General features: G+C 41.4%; 2 protein-coding genes across 5 annotated transcripts in view; one reads left to right on the top strand and one right to left on the bottom strand.

Moving 5' to 3' along the window:
- The first annotated feature begins 225 nt into the window (after nucleotides 1-225).
- LOC118454204 (uncharacterized) lies at nucleotides 226-5,292 on the top strand. Of its 2 annotated transcripts, XM_035908002.2 has the most exons (15): nucleotides 226-827; nucleotides 980-1,056; nucleotides 1,238-1,347; nucleotides 2,214-2,357; nucleotides 2,439-2,484; nucleotides 2,604-2,666; nucleotides 2,773-2,863; nucleotides 2,975-3,061; nucleotides 3,464-3,529; nucleotides 3,679-3,759; nucleotides 3,877-3,933; nucleotides 4,026-4,079; nucleotides 4,411-4,491; nucleotides 4,792-4,876; nucleotides 4,976-5,292. In XM_035908002.2, the coding sequence occupies exons 2-15, from the start codon at nucleotides 999-1,001 to the stop codon at nucleotides 5,030-5,032; spliced, it is 1,080 nt and encodes a 359-aa protein (XP_035763895.2). In that variant the 5' UTR covers nucleotides 226-827; nucleotides 980-998; the 3' UTR covers nucleotides 5,033-5,292. The 2 variants fall into 2 exon arrangements, with proteins under 2 accessions (XP_035763895.2, XP_087695988.1); XM_087839862.1 differs by having other exon boundaries at nucleotides 4,792-5,292.
- Nucleotides 5,293-8,901: 3,609 nt separating this feature from the next.
- adgrl1a (adhesion G protein-coupled receptor L1a) overlaps nucleotides 8,902-27,618 on the bottom strand; it is a 116,546-nt gene continuing 97,829 nt past the window's right edge. For all 3 annotated transcript variants that reach the window (XM_087839871.1, XM_006791313.2, XM_087839872.1), the window contains 15 exons: nucleotides 27,471-27,509; nucleotides 25,628-25,808; nucleotides 24,908-25,030; nucleotides 23,803-24,011; nucleotides 23,539-23,712; nucleotides 22,763-22,966; nucleotides 21,996-22,216; nucleotides 21,642-21,708; nucleotides 21,378-21,469; nucleotides 21,081-21,249; nucleotides 20,640-20,795; nucleotides 19,447-19,543; nucleotides 16,651-16,773; nucleotides 15,211-15,228; nucleotides 8,902-15,094 (listed from right to left, as the gene is read on the bottom strand). In XM_087839871.1, coding sequence (XP_087695997.1) covers nucleotides 14,184-15,094; nucleotides 15,211-15,228; nucleotides 16,651-16,773; nucleotides 19,447-19,543; nucleotides 20,640-20,795; nucleotides 21,081-21,249; nucleotides 21,378-21,469; nucleotides 21,642-21,708; nucleotides 21,996-22,216; nucleotides 22,763-22,966; nucleotides 23,539-23,712; nucleotides 23,803-24,011; nucleotides 24,908-25,030; nucleotides 25,628-25,808; nucleotides 27,471-27,509 — 2,784 coding nt within the window. In that variant the 3' untranslated portion in view covers nucleotides 8,902-14,183. The remainder of the gene's footprint in view (nucleotides 15,095-15,210; nucleotides 15,229-16,650; nucleotides 16,774-19,446; nucleotides 19,544-20,639; nucleotides 20,796-21,080; nucleotides 21,250-21,377; nucleotides 21,470-21,641; nucleotides 21,709-21,995; nucleotides 22,217-22,762; nucleotides 22,967-23,538; nucleotides 23,713-23,802; nucleotides 24,012-24,907; nucleotides 25,031-25,627; nucleotides 25,809-27,470; nucleotides 27,510-27,618) is intronic.

Raw genomic sequence — 27,618 nt, forward strand, 5'->3', positions numbered from 1 at the left:
TACTACAGATACTTTAGGTTAGTAAGAGCTAAAAAGTTTCAAAAATAACCATACGTACATAAAAAAAAAATGCTTTAACACCTTTAGCTGAACTATAAGTTATTTGACTTTACACTCAGACACAGAAGAAGACCTTTAGACCCCTCAATCACTGCATATATTTAGAAACACAAATCCCCCTCTGTTTTTTGGGGGGTTTTTTTGTTTGTTTTTTTTGGAAATCTCAATACCATGACCATGAGCACTTTCTTATTTTGGAGTCACTGTTGCTTTCATGTTCCACATCTTGTCTAGTTTTCTCCCAGCCCTTGGTATTTCTCTAGCTTCTTGTGTTCCTTCTTCCTGATGTTGCTATCTCTGGTCAGGCTTCATATATCATTACGGCCTGTAGAGGTTGTTCCTATGCTGCCATGATTGGCGTGTCTGTGCTGTCTTTCAGTTCAGCTTTCTCCTGCCATTCGTAGGATTTCTCGAATGGTGATGCAATGCAGGGGCCGGTCCACCCATGATGGTTCCACTTCCTGTTCCTTATTTTTCAGGTTTCTGCTGTTTGAGGTATTCACTAAACGCATGATCAGTTGTGGCCATCTTCCAGAAACACTCACAGATCTTTGTTGTTTCATCCTGGATAATGGTTCTGACACTCACTATTGACGTCAGTGGCCAGCAGTGAGGACAGAGAATAGTCTTGGTAAATCTCGCACTTGATGGCAACTTGTACTGTGGTTTAAAGTTGGTCTACAGTGTTGTTCGAAGTGTAAAAGTGGACGACGGGTCGATTAGAACTTCCTGTTTATACACAAAGCGATCGAGAAGATTTTTTGAAGGTACGTGTCTAATATACAAAAAGCCCCGTCTGGCCTTTATAAATTTTGTGTGTATTTTAAGGCACCGCCAGCGATTAACTCTAAAATAGTTGTCCTTGGTTAAATTTCGATTTTGAGCTTTCAAATTTCCTTGTACGAACTTCCTGCTTTAGGTTCGGTTGTCATCGAAAAATGCTTACTAGAAGCTGCCTGATTTTCCCAATTATATTCTTCACCGGGAAATCATTAGGTAAGTGATGCAGCATTGTAAATACGTATTTCTTTATAATCAATATCTTATTTTCACTCTTTTTTCTTCTCGCAACATCTGCGTCATCGTTTCCTGGTTCTTTACTTAATGTTTCCGTTTGCTTTTCATTTTCTTCTTGCTTAACAATTAACTTTACGGTTCCCTAATTACTGTCTCGCAGCATGTCATCAGATAAACGCTTCTTGTGCCGACATTAAAACCCTCGATGGATTCACGTTCAAACATGGATCACTTCCCGAGGGAAGTAAGATTTATGTCTACGACAACGGGGTAAGTTGGCCTCTTTCAGACTTTAAGTGAAAGCACTTTAGGCTTCTCCCTTTTACAAATATGCACCACAACAGGTAGATCTATTTGATTTGCCGAACCTCCAAGCTTGCGAAGTGAATGTGTAAACCACTACTTTACGTACAAAGGCAGCGAAACTTTCATCAGAGGGGGCAAAAGTACAGATATTATTTGGTTTTGTAGAAATACACAGATCTGTGTTAAATACGTAATATAAGTGTAAAATGTACTCATAGTAAGAAAATAAAACGCAGGTCTTTGAATAATAAATAAATACATAAATAAATAAATATTAGTACATGTGAATGCAAACTTTTTTTCTTTTTATTTTGCCTCCATACATAAACAGAACAGTGACTATAGGCGGGGATTCCAGTGGGATTCGGGAGATGGGGGAACCCTCAAATCGCTTGTAGTGGCGCAGTGAGGAGAAAAGAATCACAACATTTCTAATTTAAGGTCCAGTAGATTTATAAATGATGCATAAATTGCATATATTTATTCCCCAAATCCCTGTGTGATAGCTACACCAATATAATTGTCTTTTTCCCATCAGACTGGTTTAATGATTGTGGGTGTGCAGTGCTGGGGAACAAAAATTTCCCTCAAATGTGTTACACGTAAAGTAACAAGCCTGTTTTGAAAATGTTTGGAGTGGACAGCACAGGTGTTTGTGTTAAAATGTAACGAGTAAAAGTAAAAAGGGGTCAGAAATATTAATACACAAAGTATACTTGAAAATTGTAACAGTATAATATAAGTAATAAGTATTTTGTACTTTGTTACAAAGTATTTGTACTTTGTTACTTTTCACCTTTGACGTTTATTTCTTTTTCTTTTCCCAACAGACAAATATTGGCCATGTTAAACTGCAGAATCCACCCTCCATTGGGTTGTCACCTGAAGTTGTGCACATGGACAACAACTCAGTGACGACAGTGAAGTGCAGAGACATCACAATTCAAAGCATAGTTCCTGATGGATTGAGGAAGGTACTTGTATGAATTAAATCAGAGAAAGTCCTGTTTAGGGGTAAATCTAAAATGTTAACTCGTTCCTCTGTTTCTTTTTAGGGAAAGCCTTTTGTCAAAGAACACTACACCTATTTCAAAATTATCGGTAAGGCAACCTATTTTTATACTAGAATACATTAATAATTTTTTTCAAATTTTTAAAAAAAAATATGCCTCATGTTTACATAATATACTGCACAAAATCAATCATCTCCTTTTCTTAAGCTGATGTCACAGCTCCAATTAAGACCGATCCCAACGAGTCACAGGCGTTGCCGACCCTCATCTGTGAGTGGATCCCGTGTGCTCGTTTTATTGCTTTATTGCATAGCTGTTGTTAGTACTATAAATGGATGTGAATGAATTATAACTCAAGTGTTTTGTGTCAATACAGTTTACATTTTGCCAGCCATTCTAGGGATAATCATAATCATAATCATAATTGGGATTGGTCTTCTTCTCCGCAACTGGAAAGCACATCTGGAGTGAGTTCTATGGCCTGAAAAATCAAATTATTATTGCCATGTTACAGATTAACTTATATAATGTTTTGCAAAGATTAATAACTTTTTTTTATGCTTCTTCTTTTTGTTCAGGCAGCAGCACAGTGAAGCCAGTGTTTCTGGGTTTATAATGTACCTACTGACTTGTCTCCAAAAGACAGGAGAGGGACAAGAAACTAGGTCTGTCTTACTTTTAACATACTGCATGTTTCAGTTTACCTGCTTACCAGAAAGTATGTGAATGTATTTGTGTTACAGGTAGTTAATCCCCTTCAGTGCCTCCAACTTAACATATAAAAATGAATGAATATTAAAAGTTAAAAAGTGCCACATCATTGACAATAATCATTGTACTTTATTTAACACTTAATGTTAAATAAACTCATTTAAACTGGATGCCCGTTGATGTCACCAGTGTTAATTTAGAAAATGCTTCTTTTAAGACCCGATGAAGGAAGTGAAGTTTTACCACAGCCTGGTGACAATGAATTTCTATCAGGCTCTAATTATTGCTTCTGTTTTGTATTTGTATTGTTCTTTGATACTTTGTTGTTTATTCTTTGCCATTCTTCTCTTCTGCAGACCTTCCCCTGGACAGCGTATAGATAATGAGCAAGGCACTGCACTTGAATGTGTAGTTGTTCAAAGGTTAGCCTGTCACTTTAGCATTAAAACTTTATCCACTACAACTTTCTTTTTAATCCTCTTTCAGTCCAGACACTATCTGTGTCTGTGCTTTCTTATAACAATGTGAAGTCTAGACTCTAATGTGCTAAAAGCTACCTTTGTCTGCATAGCACTGAGGCTGATGTCAATACTCCTCAATCCCCCAGCGTGGACCGCAACTTGAGCACAGAGAGAATTCAGCTAACTAAAAAGTGAGAATTGGGTTTTGTGTTTTTTTTTTGTGCCTAGAGCCTATTTTGTTCTTGAGGTTTATGTCAAGTAAATGCTGTTTTTTCTTGTGGCATCCTTATCTATTATTTGTTTTGCAGTGGAGACATCAGTACCCACAATGTTAGCAGAATCTCTCATCACCGCTCTATGAACAGGTACACTTTTGTCTCTGGTTGGGTGCAAGTTTCTATCATATTTTTATGTTTCCCTTCAGTGTGTACTATTACATAACCCCTATCTCCTTCAGGAACTTCAAGAAAGAACCAGGAGGGGTGAATCGCAACAAAGGACAAAACATTAGGTAAGTCTGTGATGATTTAAATCAAAGCAAAACACATTTGTGTCTCTTGTTTTAGATCTTAAGAGATTGTAATAGCCTCGGTTCAGGCTGTTTGCATGTTATGATGATCAAAGGTGTTAGTAACATACAAAAATAATAACCAGCATACATTTAAACTGCATGCCATCATGCGTTTATAAAACGATGTAACCAACGGCAATAAAGATGAAAAAACAGACAGTTTTGCAACATTTATACATACACATGCACCACTTATAGAGAATTGAGTAGCTTACCCTGAGGGTTTATCACGCCCATTTGATAATGGCTGTGAATGCTTCTTCATCTTCAGCGAACTGGACACTGGAGGTGCTGCTGGTAATCGTGCAGAACATGATGAGACTGAAGGACAACCACTGCTAACCAGTAAATGGTGAGACTTGCTTGCTTGCGCTGCCACCGAGCTCTCACATAGTAACTATGACCGAGAAGAAATCTGTGTGATTTTCCAATTTCCAGTCTCCTTCATACCTTGTTTAATTTGGCCTATTGCTGCTATATGTTCCACTGTCGGGACTAACTTTACTAACAGGTCTCTGCCTACACATCCCAAATGTCAAAAGGCCATGCTGAACATCAGAGCTTGTCTGACACCCGCTCAGAAAGTGAGCTGTGCTGTAACTGGGAAGAGGTTCACGTCTTTATTCCTTCTCTTTCTCTCCAACACTTCCAGTTTTGACATGACAGGTGAAGCCGGACCATTGGCGAACAAGGCTGGCTTTGACCGAGACGGAGTCAGCAGGTGCTCAGCTGTACCGGTGAGGAGGAAGATTCCTTTGTACTTTTTTTTATTATATCCTCTTTTTGTTTTGTTGATCTTAAGAGATGTTTTTTTTTCTTTTCTTTTTTTGTTGCAGAACACTGACGTGGAGTCACAAGAAATACAAGAAGTAGGAACAGGAAGTAACCAATAGCAACAACAACAATGATATTAATAATAATGATGATAATAATAATAATAATAGTAATAATAATAATAATAGTAATAATAATAATAATAATAATAATAATAATAATGCATATATTATTTTAATAATAATTATTATAAGACGTTGTCACACTATATGTATGTTTGCTTGCATTACCTTTGGGATCAAGTCCAGCATTTTGTTTAAATGATTACTTTCAACCTACAATATTTTTTGCAAAGTACAAACTTGCAATATATTTTTAGCCGAATATTAGTTACAAATAGCTAATATAAATTTAATATAAATTAAAAAATAAATAAATATATATATATATATATATATTTATTTATTTATTTTATTTTTTTTAAGTATATATATATGTGGGGTCAAAGGAGCTTGCAAAGAAAAGCGTCTGGACTTCTTTAAGTTACTTGAAGACGTTTCACCTCTCATCCGAGAGGCTTCTTCAGTTCTAAGGTCAAATGGTGGAGAGTCCCAGATATAACCCTAGTGGGAGTGTCCCCCCACAGAGGGACAAAAGGACCCCCTGATGATCCTCTAATCGCCTGAGCCAAGGTGTGGAACTGGGTGTGGGTCCCAATCAGCCAGAGTTTCGGGTGAGTTCATTGTGAAACCTGGCCCCACCTTATCATGCGAATTCCTGAGGTCAGATGGCCCAGGGTGTGAGTGGGCGTTAAGGCGTCTGGGAAGGGATCTCAAAACTGGATTATAGATGGCAGAGAGTTGGTGTCGTAAACCACCGCCTCTGTTCAAAGATGGTCGCTCACAGTGGACATAGATGGCTTCTTTCACTCCTCTTTCAAACCATCTGTCCTCTCTGTCCAAAATGTGAACATTGGCATCCTCGAAAGAGTGAATCCTTTTCTTTGCAAGCTCCTTTGACTACGATGACCTGGATGACTGAGAACCTTCACAGACATATATATGTGGGGTTTTTTTTACACACACACACACACATATATATGATCTCACTGTGTTATGTGATTACATTACATTTAAAAGTATTTAATGTGCATATCTTTTTTCATTTGCATAAACAAATTTAGGTAATAATTCAATACAGCCGATCAGATAATATTCATTAGGGCCGTTCCTTTCTGAGGAGCAATAACTGGCACAAACTGGTAAAAGTAAAGGAACAATTACATTATGGCTTGATGAATAAAATGGAAGACAGTAGATTAATTTAAAATACTGCACAGTGGGAGATTTTTACTTGTTATTTTAACAGCTTGACTTGACCAAAGGATGGGTGGACCAAGATGCTAGCAAACATACCACATATACAACAGTGGGACAACACTATGTTAACATTATCTATATAATAAATAAGTAATAATATGATATATAACGGTATAATACAAGTATACTATTAAAGTGCATATAAATATGTATAACGCCACCAAAAATTAAATGATATTATATTATAAATGATTATAATTAGTGGCTTTATAATGATAATTATCATAATGCATAGCCTGCTCTGTGTCTTTCTCTATATATATATTCTTTTTTTGAGTTTATATTAGTTAGCTTTCCTTTCCTCTACTATCATTGCATGTTCTGTCACAGTATCTATTCCCAAATTCTGAATAATAGCTTATTTTGCATTAGTTTATTCCCTGCACATTTTAATCAGAAATTATAAGTTTCTTCCCTTTTTTTTTGGAAAAACTATTGTCATTTTTGCATAGGTTAGTTTAAGTGTGATAATTGCCTTAACATTCATGTAAAAAAAAAATTTCTTGTCCTTCAAGTGTGGAATAAATTTTAACTTGGATTTGACTGTTTCACTGAGTGTTTTTTCCTGGTTTCCTATTCAAAGCAACACTTTTCAGCATTAAACCACAAGGGGGCAGTAAATAGTCACGAGTCCTGCGCCACTGGTGTAACGGTAGCAATTTACAAGTTATATTACTTTTGTTGAGTAATGGCAACACAGTTAATGCTTGTGTATTTCAGATTGCTCTAACTTCCATCACCATCAAAAGATATTTAGACGTATGACCTTTCTATGATCCGTAACTGTGGGTGGAGCTAAAAATGCTCTTCAATAGATCAAGCCTCCGTCACAGTGCTGTGGCAGTGCAGTCATTGTGGGTTTTTTGGATTGAACACTGTTTTCTAACATAGTGCTCTGATTTGTAATGAACCACTACAGGGATATTAAGCACGCTGCACTTCACTTGATAATTTAAGTGTTATATACTGTATGTTACAGCACTTAAACAACTGGTTGCCCCTGTGGCTTGATGTATGGTAGTAATTACACTAACGCATGAACACAGAGCAGTTCAGACTGAACTTAATACATCTCTTTTCACTATCTCCCGGGATCTGCTGACAGCTGCTGTGAGTCTTGTTTTGTCAATATCGGACTCTATTTTAAGCTTCTCTAAATGTGCAATGACCTTGACAAAGCCTCTTTTTACCTTTCAGACAGACTTTGTGCCAGGAAGTGAGTGTGGCTAGGTTAGAGGCTTTGTTGCTCGTGTTTGATATGTTAGTGTGTGAAAGTGTTACTGTAGCAACAGTGAAAAGAGGGTGATTGAATGGTCGAGGCTTTAGAGCGTCCCCCTCTCAGGGAGTTTCACTGAAAGGACAGGAGCGAGGTAGGGGCTGGGCAGATGGGTGGACTGGTTGGGGGTGGGTCATCATACATCTACGACATACAGTATGATGTAAGAAAAAAAGGTAACGGCCAAGATAAAGTTGCAGATATGTTATAATTATGGATGGATGCACATAATCATTGGATATTAGTCACCAATGAGTCTTCACTGTGAAAAGGATTATAACCAGTCAGGAAACAAAGCTCAGTAGGAGCTGAACACTGATCACACATTGGGGATAAGTGGGCTTAAGAGAAGCTGCAGTAAATGGGCTGCAATAACCCAGACACTTAAGTGTGTCATACCTGACAGATGTAGCTGATCACAATGTGTAGTTGGCTCTGGAGTGTGCTAAAGGCTGTCTAATGTTGTGTGCTGCTGTGGCTTACTAGACTGCTGGCAGCAAACGGTGCTGCGTTCAAAAGTCAGTAATCTATACTCACACTGCAGTTATTAAATGATTACATCAGGGATCACACCACACTGTATGATTAATTAACCTTGACTGATGCTTTGTAAAGCCGGCTCTAGCAGAGCAAGTATGCCCACTGGTCTGCATGTACATACACATACGTATGAAATGGTTTAAAGCACCACTGGAGTCTGGTAACACTCACTCAGGGTTACTGTAGTGCAACAAAGCCTTGCTCTCTGCAGACAAATATAGGATCAGTCCTCAGGACATTTATTAGCAGCTGTCCAAACACCAGGAGTCTGAGTTTTGCCCCTTAAACTGACAGCTTGCTTCTTTCTGCATGTCTTTGATCATTCACAAATATGCTTTGGACACAGCAGCATTTGACAAAATCATCATGCCAGCCACCAGGTCAAATGGTGTGCACATACTGTGTGGTTCAAAGGGGAGCTGACTCAGGAAGGGGCTGGGTTGCCTGGCTTCAATCCCCTGCTTCCTCTGGTTCTCAAATGAACAGCACAATATTGTTGCAACCTGCAAGATAGCCCATGAATAAAACATAGCCGCTGTATTAGTGCTTAAAGACATCTTTTCATTTTCAGTTTGAACCATATATTGAAGTTTATATGCATATAGAAAAGCGGAAGATTAATAACAATTTCTCTCTGCTGGTTACCCCTTTTAGCACGCTGGAACATACACAAGTACAGAAGCAATTATGGTGTGCATCAGTGCACAACCACATACACACAAGTGTGCACCACAGTACAGCTCCTTCAAGAGATTCCCCAAGAAACCTTCAAGCATGAACAGTGTATATTTTCAATAGGTTTTTTTTATTAATATGTGCTGATACAAGGTCGCTTTGACCTGCAATGATGGAAACACTCACAGAAAATCATCCCCTTTGGCCCAAACAGCTATCAAAGCAATGAGTGTGAGAAAACAAAACTCAAATAAGACAAATGAACATGATTCCTAAAAGAAAACCAAAGTGTTATATTTACCTCAGTTTACAAATGTCTCAGCAGTACATATTAAATTATCCATTTCATAGAAAAATCACAGAAAGCTCTAGATATGGTGCTATATGTAGAACCCCACATGGCACAATGTCAGTGCTCACTCTGCCATATAGCTTGCTATGTAATAACCACTAGCACCCAATGATTTACCTCCTTAATGTTAAGCATTTCAGGTATGTGTAATACTGACCAAGTTCCATTGTACTGAGCTAATTAATACAGCTCTCAGATGATCATCAGGATATCCCATCCATATCCACTGAAGCCAGATATTATACATCTGATGACAGACACCACATGGGGCTGAATTTTTTGGCCTGTCCCATGGATGATCATGGATTGAGATTACTACAGCCATGAGCAGGTGCATGTAGGACCTGTTCAACTCCCCCCAAACCTCAAGCAAGAAAGAAAAAGACAGATTCAGCCTGCTCCAGCTGTGTCAATTGTTTTAATCTTGAACCCTATAATCTCAGCATGTTTAATCGTTTGGAGAAACCCTTGTTGTCCAGGAGCCCCGGGTGTTGCTGGTACCACGCTGTGTATTAAAGATCAGAACTTTCCTGAAATGCTGGCACAGCTCCACAGACACATACTCAACACAAAAGTTAAAGAGCAAAAGTTCATTATTGTGTTTATCCAATACCTCTAAAGAGTCTTAGTAACTACTCTAAAGGAGTCACGTGGAGAAGAAGAAATCAATAACAAAATAGTACTACTTTATGATTTGTTTATATTTGCTCTTTAAAAATCTCTTTAGGAAAATCATGGTGCATTTGCAGGCACTGTAAAAATCGTGCTTTAATTGGCTGATGCGGCAGTGGTTTCATTTTCACATTTTTTTTTGTTAAAGGAAGCATCCGTTAGATCAAACAATCCCATCATCTTTCTTTCCATCACAGGCAGATTTGTTTTATGAATGAACTTGAGATCTGACATGCCAGCTTGATCAATTTAAACCATAAAGTAATAACTTCTGGTCTGCAAACCACCGTCAGAAAGCAATCTGAAACAAAGTAGCACATCCATCTCCTTATCTCCAGATACGCTCCTGCACAGCCTTCACCGCAAACCCCCCTCACCAGCTGTCCCTCCCTCTCTCACCGCCTATGGCTATATATTTGTGACATCTGTGACATCTCTGCTGATGCTGTCCCTCCTCAGTCCTCCTCACGGGCCAGTCTTTGCAGACATAATGACCCTCTGCTCCTCTGGCGCTGTTGAATTCACACACCGCTGTCCTGCCGCTTCTGTACCGCCCTCCTGGTGTGATATGGTCCACACAAAAATGTCTGCGTGTGAATGGGTCAACTGTGAGTGAACAGACTGAAGTCCCGCTGGGACCGCTGTCTAATGATAGACTGAACAATGGCACAAGCTGCAGGGGTGAAACAGCACTGTGTCAAAGGTTGGGCATCCAACCTTTTAAACAACTTCCCACATAACCACTAAAGCTCACACGTCAGGCCTGCCACTGGCATGGAAGGTTTGCAAATCTAGACAGAAAACAAGAGAATGGAGGTGAGCGAGAGTGAGTTCACAACAATAAATTAGTACCCACTGTGTTATTATTGTAATCAGAGCTTTGAAGGGCTTTGAATGGTGAAGAAACTCCCATCGTGAGAGCCTCCATCCGACAGCGTGGGCCGCGAACCTTCTCCTGTATAATCACCATCATTTACAGCAGTGCAGCCCTCCACTGTTTATTGAGATATTAATCTGGGATAAACAAAGCTTTTGACAAAACAAATTAACACTCTCAAAGAAGTGCTGCACTAATGGAGTCCACTGAGATTGATATTAAAATGTGGATGAGTTTTGGGGGGAGGGCACTGGGAGGTGCTGGAAAAAAAAGAAAAAGAAAAAAGAGAGAGAAGCAGGCCCAAGGTGACGCACATTCCTCTTCGCAAAGGGAGTGTCTGTCTAAACAGCGTTTCCCCATGGGGCGAGTCCCAGCTGAACACTGGAGATCAGCATCAGCAAGTTATATCAAACACAATGAGAGCAGGATGGAGTTAATGATGATGGTGTTGAGAACAAAGAGGATAAGGATAATGATGGCCATCTTGAGATTCCCATTAACACTTCCACCCTGGAGTGAATTGTTTTATCTTCAGTCTTGCTTGTTAAAATACATTCAAGTTGTCCTCAGTTGACCAGTGAGTGCTACTATGATACCGAGCCCCCACCGCTAATTCAGCCACAAGTCCCGCGCTGCAGCAGAGCCGAACACATGTCCATATTGTCTCTTCATTTGTAAACCGACAGCTCTGAAGCTACAAATCCAAGTGACGCATGTGTCATCAGACCAGTATTGCACATGTTTCCCCTATGGCTCAAGTGATGATACCGCAACCTTTTCCTTTGAGCCTCATCACGATCTGTGTCCCATACAATGTTACTTACACAAATGATCAGAATAGCAAGGAAAAACGGCGGCAAATCCTTGTAATCCCCTTCCCTTATCTGTCTTTAACCCCCTCTCTTGCTCGCTTTCAGCCCCAGGAGCCTTAGCTAAAAAGCTGTCCTTTGGGTTCTCTTAGAAGTGGGACACTCAGGCCCTAGCCAAATGTCACACTGCAGTGGATGCATCTATTTTCTGCTCACGTCGTATCCACACATCCCACTCTTTTGTAGCTGCAGGTTTGGGAGGCAATAGTTAAAGAGTGCCATGAATAAATCAATGTAAATAAATATTCCATAGATATATAATCTGATAAATAAACCATAACAAATACTTTTAAATAAAGGGTAAAAGAAAGGAAACTCTTCCTTTTAAAAGGTCAAATAGATTTCAGCCAGATGAAAGGAGTCTCACAAGTGGCTCTCCCTAGACAGCTCATTTTGCTTGCATAAGGTGGCATATTGGAAACGTGTTCCTCGCGATCGGTCAACCCTGCTTGTCATTTTCATGCTATAGTGTTGCCTCTTGTCTCTCGAGGCAGTCTGAATTTTCCTGTCCTCCTTGTACCCGAACGCAGCGGTAAGAGCAACTTCCATTTGAGGCAGAAAAGTAATGGCAGCTCTCTGAGATGAGTATCCCTCCTTCTCTGATGTGCATTCAAGTCAAGTCACAAAAATAGCCTTTCAAATGTGTACGCACACACACATACGCACGCGCTCACAAACCAGACACTTATCAGACACACCCAGGCTCCCGGGTACATTCGCACTTACACACATGCACACAGGAAAATAAGGAGTTGTCACATTAGGTTCTGGAGTAATGCTGAAACTATCTTTAAGAAACAGCAAAATGCAATATTCTCTGAATGCAAATCATTATCATACATGCTAAAACCCCATGTTGTTAAAAGTACGTAATCTGGTTATATCTTCCAAATAATACAAGAACAAACCAAATCACTTTATGGATGCTGTCGTTCACCCACAATGCTTTATCGTGCTTTGTGAGGCACAGAATGACATTTGACAACATCTATCTCGCTTGCCCCGCACCTCCCACTCCCGCTGCCTTTGCCAATTCCACCCAGGGAATGTCAAAGGTCAAACATTAACAACATGTAATGGATTATATCACATAAAAATTGTGCCAGGATTTTTTTTTTTTTTTGTTCCATTTTTCATTTGTATAAATAAAACCTATTACACATCTTAATCTCTCTCTCTCTCTCTCTACCACTGCCTTTTGATCACTAGGGAATTTTAGTGAAACACTACTGGAACGGCGAGAGAGTGAGAGATCAAGCAATGGGGGAGAGAGATAGAGTGTATCATTCAGGTCACAAACTCCAAAACATTTTATTATTTTTTTCTTTTGTCAGTTTGTTGCAGTACAAGAAGTCATTTCTCATAGTATTTATTACTTTTTGTTGCTTTTGATCATCTGGTGTCTCTATTTACATAGTAGGAATAAAGTAGATTCATGTGTTGTTCCTATGTACACGGTCATACCAATTGGTCGGCCGGTGCGATTGTGACATTTACAGTCTTGCTTGTCACAGCACCGCACAGGGATCGAGTTCACTTCAACTGGCTAGGCTCTAACAGCAAAGTACAAGGGGAGGGGGGCAATACCAATCCGCACTCGCAGCCCCTCGAGGATGTAGACCGACAAATTGAATACTCTGTTCAAAACAACAGCAAGACAGTCATTTAACTTTTCAAAATGCCTAAAGCAAACGACCGAAGAGAACAGTGGAGAGGACTGGCCAGTCTTAAGGGTGCAGGGTCTCCTGTTCTGGAGGGGTGGTGCAGTGCCTCCTCAGTCTCTGTCTTTACCTCCACTCCGCCGCTGTACAGAGCTGTCAATTCACAGCACGCAAAAATGAAGGCAGTTACCCTAAATCAGCTCCCCCTGCCTGCTTGGAACAAAAGCTCTTGCTCCCTTTTACTTAGACGGGGTACTTTTTTTAACTTTTGATGTTCAGTAATGAGCACTTGTAGATGGGTGAAAGTATATATGTGTGCGTGAGTTTGCCTTGTGAATGTTCTAGTTTCTGTTCTGGCTCAATAAAATATATTTTTGGCAACAATGAAGAGCTTTCTGTGTGACATATTTTAGATTATAATAGTGTACTATATTCCCTGTCTCCACAGCTAACTACTCCTATCAAATGATGACTTGAAAAAGACCTATGGATGGTAAGAATGGGGAATTGAGATAAAATATAAAATGATATCGCCATCTCCGGAGGCAGGCTCGAAGAGAAATTACATTTAAAAAAAAAAAAAAAGCTTTAACAAAGTTTCTAAAGTTTTGAAAAATCCAAAAGGTAAAGGGGGTGGGTTGGTACATTCAGAGTGCTGGACTTGGCCTTAGGGTACCAGAAGAACTGGGGACGACTGGGGTTAGACAGAGCCGATGAACACTCTGTGGAAAAACACCCATCCCTCATCTCCATAAGACTGGGGAGGGTTGAAGATAAAGCTTGCATCTGCAGAGTCAGCCATGTATCCCCCAGAAAGTCAATTTGTTTGCTCATATGTTAGTTAAATAAAAGTCAAGACAAAGAAAGGCAACCAAACAAGCAGAAAGTGGAGAGACCCGAGAGAGAGAGATGGGCTAGGAGGAGGCTCTGGCCATCACATTAGTCCCCAACTTCCTCTTTAACCTCCAGTCACAGGCTGGTGACCAGCTGCATCTGTCCATCACCCTCATTGTGGACAGGCTCTTGGGCCTGGTGTCCCTCCCCACTTGGTCTCCGAGGTGGGGCTTGGTAGAAGGTCTGCATTGGGGCCCCACGAGAGCCCAGGGCAGGCCTCCCGGAGCTGTAGTACAGCTCCTCCGGGGGCTGAGCTGAGCGGGGCACCACCTCCAGGGGCTCAGGACTGCTGTCAGGGTAGGGTGAGTCTCGCAGGTTGGTGATGCTGGTGTACAGGGAGTCATGGGCAGGAGAATCAGGCGCTCTGTTGCCTCCCTGCCCGCCAGCACTTTGGCCACTGTGGCCCAGGCTCTCTGTGAGGTCGGCCGTGTAGCTCTCCGACTCCTCTGGATCGCTCTGGTAAAGGACTGACTGGGCACGCTGTAACAGCAGGGGCTCCTCCAGAGCTTTATACAGCAGCTCTACATCCTGTGGCGTACGCTGCCGCCCCTCTCTCAGAAAGTCCTCCTCTTCGTCCATACTCGCAGATTGGTCCGGCCCAGCTGCTGTACCCCGACCAACTCCACCGTGAGGATGTCCTCTGGCCAGGCTGCCATACACTCTGTCCCCTACTTCACCTCCACCTCCTCCACTTCCTCCTCCAACACCACCTCTCAAGTTGTTGTGCACAAGTTCGGAGATGATCATTTTCTCGAAGGCCGCAGCATCAGAGAGGTTTCTTCGGACGCCTCCGCCTCCCAGAGCTTCTGAGCTGCGGGGATTAAAGATGGGTGGGGGAGTTTCTCCACTCCCACCACTTAGGAAGTCACAGCTGCCCCCACCTCCACCCGCTGGGCCACCACGCAGGGAGTAACTGTTGTTGAAGTTACCGTTCAAGGGCAGGGTTTCCATTCCACACGGGTCACGGGGCTTAGATAATGTAGTCTCTGGATCCAAACAAAAGGACAAAGGGTTTTCGTATTATTATTATTATTACCATTGTTATTATTTTTCATTGCGAATCAAATTCTAGAGAGGCAAGAAAAACGTTCATTATACTTACTTGGGTCACGAAAGGTTCCTGTGCATTGCAGAGAAAGTCATGTGGGGTGAATAAAATAAAAGGCAGTATTAAGCAATTGTTTTTTACTGATGCAACTGACTTGTTTTTCAAACATTTCTAAAAGGGAAACATAGGTGGCAGAAAAAAGCATCCTTGTTACTCCATCCCTCCCCCCTCTCTCTGTCTCTCCCGCTCTCAACACCAACCAACTCTTGCCAAACACCCAAACACATCCGCGGTCACATTACCTCTGATTTATGCAGACTTAGTCCCGTTTTTTTTGACACCTTCCTCCAACACTTACCGTACATCTAAGTTCAAGAAAAATATTCTGGATATTTATTTAGTATTGTCAGTGATACCTGGATACATACATAATTCATACAAAAGCTTGTACAGTAGCAGTAATGTTTATTTTATGAACTCCTTTCCACACACCAAAGAAATGGTGCTTTTTTCTCCCCCCCCCCCCCCCCCCCCCCCCCCCCCCCACCATATCACTAGCTCAGCAAAGCAAAAGTCACACAAAAAAGTGAGAAGCGTGTTCATTTTTAAAATTTAATGTGTAGTACGACTTTAATCAACGTTCTTCTTCGATGGTGGTGTGGGTAATTAGACATTCTAATGAAGTGCTCTCCCTCTCCTCTACCACTCTCTTCTAAAAATGACTTGGCTGCCAGGCCTGTGGCCATCAGCCTTGACGTATTGTGCAGAGAGGCTTTAAAATATTTAAAAGAAACGCCGCCTTAAATTTCAGTCCTCAGACACTTAGGCTGATACTCTGCGGGTGCGCAGGAAACAGCTACACACAGTAATACTTCTCAGTTACCAAGTGAATATTGGTACTATAGTGGAGCAATTAACAAGACATGTCTTATTCTGCAGCTACTGGCATTCAAAGAGCCGGGCTAGAACACCGCAATGCAATAACACAGCTATTAGGCTGAGTCCCACTCTGAAACAGAAGCAAGGACGTAAATACAGAGATACCTGAACAACCTACATCCAGATGGACTGTTCATTTTCACAGAGCTGTCTGTTCGCCTTCAGCAGCCAGCATGCTTTAAGCCGACTTTTTCTGACTGGAAAGCGAAAACCATCCTAAAGATTTTGGCAGTCACAGCTGTAGCTAAACTTCTAATCAATTTGTGGCTGTTCTCATGAAGATTCAAGATCTGACCAGATGGCTGGTTAGGCTGTAGGCACTGTTTGGCTCTGTTCTGCTCAGCCTAGTGAATCTGTCTGACAGCTACATAGTCTGGATAAAAAAAACAAAAAAAATACAGAGACACACATGCACGCACACACTGGATGTATACACCATGCCAAACTGCTGACAGAGTAACAGACAGAAGGACAGCAAGCTGAGCACATACTCTACGCACACACATACAGCAACGAAACTGCACACACACGGCGAAGTGTTCACGAGGAGCTAACCAGTAGAGTTGAAGACACCAGGCGAGGGCGGGGTGAAGCTTTCAGCCAGCAGAGTGTTGTAAGGAGAGGTACCAGAGCGAGTCTGTAACACTGGGTTTGTCAGAAGGTGGTTCCCCATGGTTGCTGCAAGACACAAACATTTAAAGTACAAACATCATCATAAAAATAATCGTAAATTTGCCCCAAACGTATGCAAAGTAAGCACAGAAACATGGCACACAATAGGTGTGACATTCTGAAATGCACATTTGCAGACTCTAATAACATCTGGAATCACCAAAATATTTACTGTTTATTCAGATGGGGCTATTTTTGTTATGCCAGTGCTTTATGGAGTAATGCATTTCATAGTGTTCTCCACCGTGTTCATGCCTGCTGATTGTAACCTTTGAGTAAAAATACAATTGCAGGGGAAAGGTACTGTTTAGAGCGTTGCTATTTGTTTTTTCCATCTGACAATGCAGTCAGATGGGAGAGACTAGTAATGCATGCCATTATGTAGTCTAAGGGTGCAGCCATTGAAACAGTTAATTTCACACTGAAACGTGAATGCCACTACAAGACAAATATAATTCAAAGAAATGGCACACTGAGAATGTTGTATAAAGCCCATGTATGGCTCCGGCCTGAGGCAACTTGAACAGAAATGCCATGAAATTAAAAATAGGACAGCATGACGGAGAGTCGTCCAAGGCAAAGTGCAACCTTCAGGTCCCCTGCAACCCGTTCATCACACAGAAAGGGAGCAGGGAATTCTAGAAAAGTAAAATATGCACTCACACACAGCTATTTATTTGTCATTTCCACTCCTCTTACACTTCCTCTGTCCATCTTTCTGGCGTGCCACACAAACCCCTCTCTCTTCATTCCCTGGCTTGCTTTGCTGCGTTCAACCACATTTTCTCAGCTCCTTGTGCCAGTTTTTTTTTTGTCCAAACACCACCAAATTAGTTGGGATTAGCTGTCTGTGTGCACCACACAGGAATATCCTGTAGAAAATTAAAGAAACCCGCTTTAAGTGTGGAGGAAAAGTAGGGCAAGGCAAATCATCGGAGGCTCTGCGTGTGTGTATGCGCATATACTGCAGGCCTTTTTTTTCCCGGGACCGATTACTATTGTCAGGAAGAGATTGCGGTTCATAGAGAAGTGAAGTGGGGAAATCAAAGAGATCTGAGATGCCAGTGATAACAACGCAGCATCTCTCCTCCAGATTCTGCCTTTTTAATTACTCCTCCATGATAGCGTCTTATTCTACATCTCTCTTTTCGTCTCCCGTGCTCCCTTTTGTCTTCCGCTTTCTGCCAAACTTTTCAGAGAAGTGAAGAAAATAAAGGCTTCACAGCACAGTTGTTTGTCTCTGACAGAGCACCATAGAGTGATCCACATAGTGTGTGTCTCTTCCAGGCCTGGTGATTGCTCTGTCTTGAAGAAAAGACCCAGAAAGCGACCCACCAAACACACAAACACACACGCACATCCACCTTTCATCCATCCAGCTCACTCGCAGCACACCTCACCTCTTCCTCACCCCCTGCCTTGCTCCTGTCACTCTCCTCAATTAGAATAATTACCCCCTGTTCGCTCACACGCTAATCAGTTCATTAAAAACAAAATGGATGAAATTAGCATAGAGAGTGACGGCTGATTTAGCGACTGCCTCTGTGTCATGATCAACACCCCACCCTGCCTCCCCAAACCAATCTTGAACCTGAGCCAACCTTGATCGTCTCAGTGTCACTGATTGCTGCGGCAGTGACGCCACCAGTTGCTTAGGCTGAGACAATCAGTGACTCCATGCATGCTTCTGTTTTTTTGTTTTTTTTTACTTCTTCAGGTCTTAAATATTTGATCTTGCCCTCTTCGTGTGCTGCTTGGAGTTCGGAGGGGACTGCATGCATCACTAATGTGTGTCTGGATGAAATCGATCTCATGGAATAGCTAAAAGAGTTGAAAACTGGGACAGAGATATCAAGATTTCTGTCTATTTCTTTTTTATTTTGTGGGAAATATATTTTTAAAAGGAGAATATAGCACAAATATACAAGATTTGGCAATGCAACACAAAAAGTGGGAGCACGTGTGTCTAAAAAAAACATCACACAGCTGGTGATTTGTGATTTTTTTTTGTCTAATTTACAAAGTAAAATGAGGAAAAAGAAAATTAAAAAATGTCTCTTGGTTGTTGAGCGGCAATAATTGCCTGGGAACGTCTTCACAATCTTTTCTCGTGGCAAAGGAAAGTCAAAAAATCATTCTGGACGATAACTGTTGTAGTCAAGTGTCTTCGCCGCCTCTTTTTTCCTTTTAATTGATTACACATAAATCTGCTTAATTAGCTCATCTGAGAAATTCATGCAGGATCGTGAACTCACTTAGACGAACTTAACACATATTCACAAAATATAGCAGCTGAGCTTAATATACTGTAGGTCTGCAGCTGCTAAGTGCTTTTACTGACAAGCAGCTGCCACTGCACTGCAAACCATCACCAACCAGCCTTTAACCATTTTGTTATTCAGTTTAAACTGTTGCTGCCGGTGACTGCTCTTTGCCAGCTTGCCGGAAAGCTAAAAGGCAAATAGCATTAAAAGTTGATCTTAGCACATTAAGGACATGAACATGTACATATCATTTTATGTTCATATTTAACACCCAAGAATAACGGCTCTGTCCACGCTACTCCCGTTCTCTATTTTCTTTGTTAAATGCTGTAAATCTGTATGCGCGTCACGTGTGTCTGAGAATTTCAGCGAGTGTGATTTAATGGAGGAAGAAATATAGAGAGGGAGGTCTCACCACGGTTGAGTGTCGGGGTGCTGTTGATATCTCCCGCCATGAAAGAAGATTCCGTCTGCTTCCGAACCGTGTCGTTCCACATCCTGCGGATCCGACTCTGGAAGAGGAAGCATGGTGCAGTGAGTGGCAGTAAACACACAACAAGTTAAATATAGAAACACGGCGGGTAGACTTTGTAACTCAGTGGGGCAGCTGTAATCAAAACTGTGGGGCTCGTTCTAATCTGCAAAGAACAATAGGCAAACACGCCAGACAAAGAGACTGAGGCGTCGAGTAAAGAGAAACACAGCTTTGTCATGTTATCGTGACGGGGGCTAACAAGCTCGAGATTTGTAAGACATGACTGTAGTAGCCGATGTAATTGTTGTTTGGAAGTGTTATTACAGTTTGAAAAAGCTTGTTTGCCGATTGTGAGCAATAATTGCCATTGTTTGTGTATGTGTCTGTGCAGCTGCGCATATGTCAGCATCTACAGTATTTTCCAATGACGTGCATGATGCCTGTGTCTATATATACACCATGTGGACTACAAAGGATATCTTTATAACTGAGTCATTAAGCCTCCCAAGCACACGGCTTTCAGTAATGGTTAGAAAAACTGCCAAACATTTAAAAAATAAACAAAATAAAGATTCAATTTTCACAGTAGAAATACGAGTAAGCCAACTGATTAGTGGGCATTATTTGCACGTCATAAATCATAATGTAACGCACTTTAAATGTGCTCCGTGTGTGCACTGATAAAAAAAATATATATATATTTAAATGTTGCTTTTGCACCTTTGGCTTAGGCTGTGGGCTGACAAGTAAGTTAAATAACTAAATTCAAGAGCATTTAGTAATCAGTGAGTCACTGGTATTGATGAGCAATCAAATCCCAGCAGATACTCATTTTGTACTTCATAATCTTACATAAGAGACCTTTTAAACAGGGAGAAAATGTAGCTGCAGAGTGAGAAACCTAAAGAATGCCTAATTTTGAAAAGATTTGCTTTGTTTTTATATTTTTTTTTGTTTGTTTTTTTAAAAACAGATAACATTTTTCATTTTGTTCCACTAAAACAGTCGTGTTGCTGCACAGGCTGTTTTTACTCATCATTTGTTCTTAGAAAAACACCATTTTAAAACTCAGCGGTGTTTTCCACTGATGATATGTTTGCGAGTGTTTATGTGTGGGTCTGTGCTGCCTGCACCTGTCTGTGGGCTGCTGCATGGCGAGCTTGGCTGCCACTGTAGTAGCGGTTGTTGGCACGGAGGCCCGAGTTCTTCAACGAACCGTGGGAGCTGTTGGTAGAGGTGCGGCTGCAGCAATAGGAGTGACGCAGACATTTACTGTACTCCTTATGGACCTGTAAAGAAAATAACACCACCGGCACAGTGGACGGGTTTGAGAGTCACTCATAAACACAAACACTTTCGTTTCTATAGGCTAAACTGAATGTGGAGCAACAGAGCCTTTTATCGCACAGCCACAGCGAAATGAAACAAAATCCAATATTTCTGAGCACGTCTACTGAATTACAATTAGACTGGCACATCCATCCATTTGTTCAGCTACACAACATTTCAGCTGCTTAGTCGTAATTAATTCAATTTATATAGAGTGCCTTTAAGATGTAGTTTGGAATTGTTACCTTCTTCTGCAGGGCACAGTGGAAGATAAAGATGAACATGCCCTGGAAGGCATTGAAGGTGCTGAAAAGGTAGGCCATGATGACTGTATTCTCGTTAATGAAGAGGAGGCCGAAGGCCCATGTCAAGCCAAGTAGGAAGAGCAGAGTGATGGCCCCTAGTGCCCAGGACCTGATCGAAGCGGAGAACAAGGCATTAACTAACACCGAGTTGATGCACAGATACACTAAGACAATTTGAAATGTCTTTTTTCTTCAAAAATAAAAATGTGTGAGTCTCACTGAGTAATTTGAACTCACTTAATATTATCCAAGCGGCTGGAGTCAGGTTTAAGTGCCGAAGAGTTGCGTATCATCTTGTGCAAAGTGATCATGAGGAAAATGAGGTTGAGCTAAGGAAAGACGATAGGAAGAAATAAATAATGTGCAGTGAGCACTGTAGTCCAAAATTACTGACTTCATATTGTTAATAACATTGCAAAATTGCATGCTGGTGAAATACTTCTGACTGCGGGATATCGAAATATGGAAGCTAATAATACTGCTTGACAGTAAAGCTAATACCATAATAACAAATGAAACAGGTCCAATGAAGCTCCAGATGAAGTAGTTATCCACTCGCAGCCAGCATCTGGAGTGGCACAGAGGAGACAAGTGAGTTATGCACAACTAAACCAACAAACAACTGTACACTCACACTGAGCTCATGCACATGAATGCACACACTATTTCTCTGTCTCAGCGGATTATCTTATGAAGGCTAATCATCAGGCTTTGGCTAAGTGTGTTCAGAGAACACAGTCTGTGGGGAGGTGCAAGAGCCCTTCACACGGCACTGCATATTACATTTCCATCTGGGGGAATAGCATAATCCTACTTCTCAATCTGCAGGTGCAAAAGGCCTGTATTCACACGTACGCTTTCTTGGTCCCATAGCTCCTGTAGTCTATGGCTGCAGAGATGCCCACCACCAGTGCGGGGAAGCAGTAGCCGCACAGATAGTAGTACTTTTTGCGTGAGTACTCGCTCTCAAAGACCTCCACCAGCATGAGATAGAGCTGCACACCCTCCAGACACATCCAGGAGAAGGCAGCCAAGAAGAAGAAATGCAGAAGGCCAGCAAAGATGGGACAGGCAATCTGAGTGTGGCAGCCATGGAGAGAGCAGAGAGAGGGAAAGGAGAAGGAGGAGGAGGAGAGAGAAAATATGAAGTTAGAGGAGGAGATACAGTTAAGATTAAGGTATATAACTGAGTGAAACCACAAGAGGATAGAACGGAGTTACTATCTGGAAGTAGTGCCGGACACTGACAAGGGAAAAATGAAAAGCTGCCCCTGGGTCACAGGCTCCGTGCATATTATTGAGTGGTAATTCATTACTCAGTGCAGTAAATGTTTTATAGAGTAGGATAATGACACAGTGCCTCGATTTCAGCTTCAAAGTCATTCAATAAAAAAAAGTTAAAACGTCACCTGTGTTGTGCTTAATGCCATTTTCAAACCGGGAATATGTAGAAAGTAACTAGATCTTGTGATTCAGTATCATTACAGAAATAGACACAAACACTAAGCTTTAATTGGGGACATGTAACAGTAAACGCAAAGGTGGTAAAAATACTTAATATCAAAGAAAACAAGTAAACCTCTATCCATAGAAAGTATCCGTTTGCTTTGCTTCCGACTCACATGGTTTTCGGTCTTGTCGATGCCGATGAGGAAGAGCAGCTCTGCGATGAAAAGGTTGATGCAGAGATTTTTGTGGATGGTGTTGCGGTCAGTCTGGAGCCCCCGCAGGAAGCAGAAAGTGGAGATGCAGATGGCTAGACACACCAGGGAGATGACAATCCCCACCCAGGTGATCACAAAAAGGAACAGCTCGTGCATCTGTCCCTGGTGTTCAGGTTTGCACGGTGGCAAGAAACAAAGGTGTGTGGGGGGAGGGAGGGAGATCCAGGGGTTTAGGTTATAAAGCAGTATTGGGAAAAAGAGACAGCGGAGCAGAATTGGACAAATAAAGAGAGAGAAATTTAGAACAAAGAATAGTGGAATAGGAGATAAGCAGCAGAAACAATAGGGGGATGGATAAAACAGGGGGAGGGGAGAGAAAGAGCCAAATTGCCTTATTTAATATTTGCAAATATATGCAAGGAGCTAAAGTGTGAAGACAAGAGACAAGACGTCCTGAAAAAAATACATGACATTCAAATTCATGTGAATGTCAGCTAGAAGTAGAGGGACATGAATTTGTAAGCCTGTGCCTCCCTGAATGTCAGAGTGAAAGGAGGAAAAGAGAAAATTCAAAACAAAGAGCTTGTCAGCCTTGAGAGGGAACATTAATGTGCATGTGTGTGAGGGTGTGTGACTAAGAGTGAGCGAGCGCTAATGCTCACACGAGCGAACGTCTGCATAAATTACCAGGCTTGCAATTTAAGTGTGCACCTGCCACGCCCTTGTTTACTTACGTCGGGCTCGCGGTGAGCCATGAGCACCGCGAAGTTGGTGAGGTGGCTGCAAGAGCAGGTGGTGTGTGTGTTGTTAGTGTCCAGTAGCCTGCAGCCCTGCGATGACCACTGGCCAGTCATGGAGCGCTCGGAGTAGTTCCAAAAAGAACAATTTGGAGTGTTGTAATTGTGCGACTGCAGTACAATAAAGAGAGACGGATGAAGGAAAACATCAGTGGAGGTGTATCTTTCAGAATGACAAATGAGAAATTTGAATTTGCCTACCTTTAGATGTTTAAGCGTGAAAATCACTGGCTGAGTGAGAAACACTCTGCTGGACTCTTTGTTGATGGAGGCAGCAATCACATGAGAGTTGACCACCAGGCGCTTCTTATCGTGGTTTGGTCCTTCCATTTCCATCTTCACAGTGGCGTTCTCAGTGGAAAGAAAGGATCCCAAATTTTTATACAGAATGAATACCACCTTGACTTGTCCTGCACATAAAAAAACCAGACAAATTAATACAGGAAAATAAATAGAAGAGTGAAAAGTAAAGTAAGTGTGGGGTGAAAGGTGTATGTTAAATGAAATGGGAAACACAAATGAAATCTTAAAGGGGGGAGAGCAGAAAGTGGGGGGGGCGGGGGGGGGGGACCAAATACAGAAAAAGGGCCATAATATGGAAAGGGCTGGAAGAATGGCAGCGACAGAGAGTGGGGAGTGACAGGGTGAGTGAAAGGGAGACAGAGAGAGTGAGTTAGTGAAGGTTAGAATGATGGTAAGGACCGTTTCATTTTGACTGGTGGAAGAGAGCGAGATTTAATGTGGAGGGCAATGGAACATTCATCCCTCAAGCATTCACAGATCTCTTATTATTCCATATGAATATTTCATGTGCGTTTGTTTCAATCATTCTAATCTCGTTCCCACTGCAGAGCCAAGCGGAGACAGAAAACAGAAAAGGGGGACGAGGGGGCCATGGAAGGAGGAGGGGAGCAATGGCGTTGGGGGTTGGGGCGGTAGGGGTGCTGGGTTAGAAACAAGAGAGATGGGAGTGGGGGATAAGATGGTGGAGAGAGACGGAACGAGGGAATGGGATGGGGAAGAGAGGAGAGAGGGAGTGCTGAGATTGCTCTGTCAGACTGGGGCCGATTGTAATCTACACGCCTCCCCAGCTATTCTATTAAGACTGCTGTTAAGAAACCATCAAGAAAAGAAATTGTCTCAGCGCTTTTGTTAATCTGATTAGCCTATTATTATGAACCAATAACTTAGTCAACTGCATGCAGATTGTTTTAAGCCTGCATGAAAATGCAAATGGAAACATTAAGAGAGAGGCTGCACAGGACAGTGCAATATTTCAGACGGGGAGGGGGTAAGGGTTGCTGACCGTTGCGGCTGTACTGTTTGATAGTAGAGGCTGAAAGCTGGATGGTGCTGTCACTGGCGTAATTTTGCGGGAAGGACAAGTCCTGCATGTCCATCTCTGTGTTTACAACGTGCACCTGGAGATCTGATGGTAGAAACACAGAAATTGGTGCATATTTTTTAATTAAAAAAAAAAAAAAAACACAAGACAAATTTAGAGTCACAATCTGGAGTTAAAACTGCACATTGCATTTGAACAGCAGTCAGTACTGGCCTCAATTCATGTGTACAACAATGCTCTGCCAAGGTAGAAGCTGAGGTAGAGGTATATTTTCAGTGCTGTTTGTTTGCTGGCCTGTGTTTGCCGGACTGATTTGTTTTAAATTTACTTCACCATTAAGCATAAACTACCAGAGCGAATTTCATTAAACTTGCAGCGGCTGGGCATGCTCAAAAGACAAACCCATAAAATGTTGGTACATATCCAGACAGCCACTGTAAAAGTCAGTGATAGGCACTGTCCTTGGCAAATGACTCTTGAGTGTCCTTCTTGTTAACAAGATTTATATTACATATTTTTGATAAAATAAAATATGAGCAAACCCCCCCCCCCCCCCCCAAAAAAAAAACACTACTTTTTGATTTATTTTTTTCTACCTTAAAAATTTGTGATTGTGCTTTCATAAAAGAAGTAACAATAAAAACAAACATCTTGATCTTGACCTTACTGCTGTTTTCTTACCAATGCTGGGCGCTCGGTCTGTAAAGTTTTTCCCGTACATGTTGTTGGCCAGCAGGAAGGCTCCTTTTTCCAGGACGTCCAGTAGCATGGTGGCAGTGTGAGACTGCTCTGTGCTGTTCATGTCCTGCCATGACTCCAAAGCCTCAGGACGGAGCAAATTGTCCACTGTTTGCACCACCGCCTGGCCCGTGCAGAAGGCATAGCATTAATGCTAGCATCAGTAGCATCAGTAATATGATCGATATTAGCAAGAACACTTTACAATAAGGCACATACATAGTAAAAGTGACAAATGAGGAACTAATTTAACTTTTCAGGAAGTTTCTCGCTTTGATTCTTTTGTCTACTTAACACAAGTAGGAACACAAATGTAATGTAAGGCAATAGCAAGGTAATCATGAAGTTCAGATGCATCCCTAGCAGCTACTTAGCATTTTACTCAATAGCACACCAGGTAACACAAAATAACATTTTCATTATTGTGCAGTAACTACTATTGCTTATTGAATTTGTGTCATTTAGAACCCAATCCAGAGTAAATCCAATTCTATCTAGTAACTAATTATTAGACACTGGTTCATTAACACTGTTTCCAGCATTGTGTTCTTTCAGAAAGACGTCTTAGGTACTTATTAGCCATTAAACATGTTAGTTCCTGATTTGTTTGTCACTTTTTTGGTAAGTATTCATTTTGTGTGCTATATTGTAAAGTGTTACCGTATAACATTAGCACCTCAAAGTGCAAAGTCTATTGCACTATAACTTCCTAGAAACTCACCACTTCCTTGCACTACATTTATTACTCTGCTATGTAAGACATATTACCATTCTATTTCACACTTACAATTCATTTAATGGCAATTTTGATGGTTGTATCAGCTATCCAATTTATTGGAGTAGCCTGCTTGATGAATCATGTAATTCTCTTGCTCAGGCCTCTCAAAATGAAGGATTGACTGCTGCGTGGAATAAAGACCATTGCTGTTAAGAAAATGAATTCAGCATCAGAATGCACTCTATCAGCTACAGAAGAAGAAGACAGAGGGTGTTTTTCGTTTATCCTCGGATCAGTGAGCTACCTTTGCAGTAAGTGACAAAAAATAATGGTCGAGTAACATACTACACAGCAGCCTTTACATTCATCTTGCACCAACTGAGATTAGAAGATGTGGGGTCATATTACTATATGCTGCAGACAGGTCAAAGCACATAAAAGACTGCGCTGCAGAGTGCCGCATTTCATCATTACAGAGAAGCATACACAAGGCCTTTTCCTGATATTAGATTACGGCTCCCTCAGAACCACAGATATTGCACAAATATTGAAAAAGCACAGAAGGGTGTAGTAACACCAACTGCTGCCTTTCGTGCTATAGTCAAATTACATTTTCTCAAAGCGACAGATATTGTCCCTTATTGTGAAACACAGTGAAGCCAAGGGCACTACTATGCATTTAAGACCACTCACAGTGCAAAAAAGCCACAATTAAATCACAGACAGATGACTTCTTCATTAGTTGAAATGTAATTTTACATGTATGCATACCATGAGCAATAGAAAAACTATAAAAACAGCTTGCCCTGCTCTGGAAAATACTTTAATATTTAGTACATGGTGTCTGGCAGAAGTTATTCTACATCTTACTCACACTGCCTTCCAGAACAAACCAGAATTTCTAAAAGTGATGATTCCAAAAGCAGCATCAATCACAATACAGAGCTGAAGAAACTTCATCCACAAGCCTAGTCTGCTCAAGGATTTATCTTCCCTCAGCTATTCTAAGTCACAGAGCAGTCCGACTCCACAGGCATGTAAAGCAGCTAGATAAAAGAGGAAAGCTACCTGGATGTATGCCTTACAGGTCCGCTCTCTCTTCTGAAGCTAGAAGGGAGAAAAACAAAGCCTGAAATTAAGAAAAAAAAACTAAACAAAATCAGAAACCACTTTTTTGCTTATGAGCTGCTAAGTAAATCTGCATGATGCGAAGCAT

Source organism: Neolamprologus brichardi, chromosome 4, assembly GCF_056152115.1.
Source record: "Neolamprologus brichardi isolate AB-2024 chromosome 4, ASM5615211v1, whole genome shotgun sequence".
Taxonomy (NCBI): domain Eukaryota; kingdom Metazoa; phylum Chordata; class Actinopteri; order Cichliformes; family Cichlidae; genus Neolamprologus; species Neolamprologus brichardi.

Excerpts from the sequence above, each read along its gene's own strand:
- LOC118454204 (XM_087839862.1), top strand. The coding sequence starts at position 999 with ATGCTTACTAGAAGCTGCCTGATTTTCCCAATTATATTCTTCACCGGG. Across the intron at positions 1,348-2,213 it reads TTTATGTCTACGACAACGGG|ACAAATATTGGCCATGTTAA; the intron begins GTAAGTTGGCCT and ends TTTTCCCAACAG. Across the intron at positions 2,864-2,974 it reads AACTGGAAAGCACATCTGGA|GCAGCAGCACAGTGAAGCCA; the intron begins GTGAGTTCTATG and ends CTTTTTGTTCAG.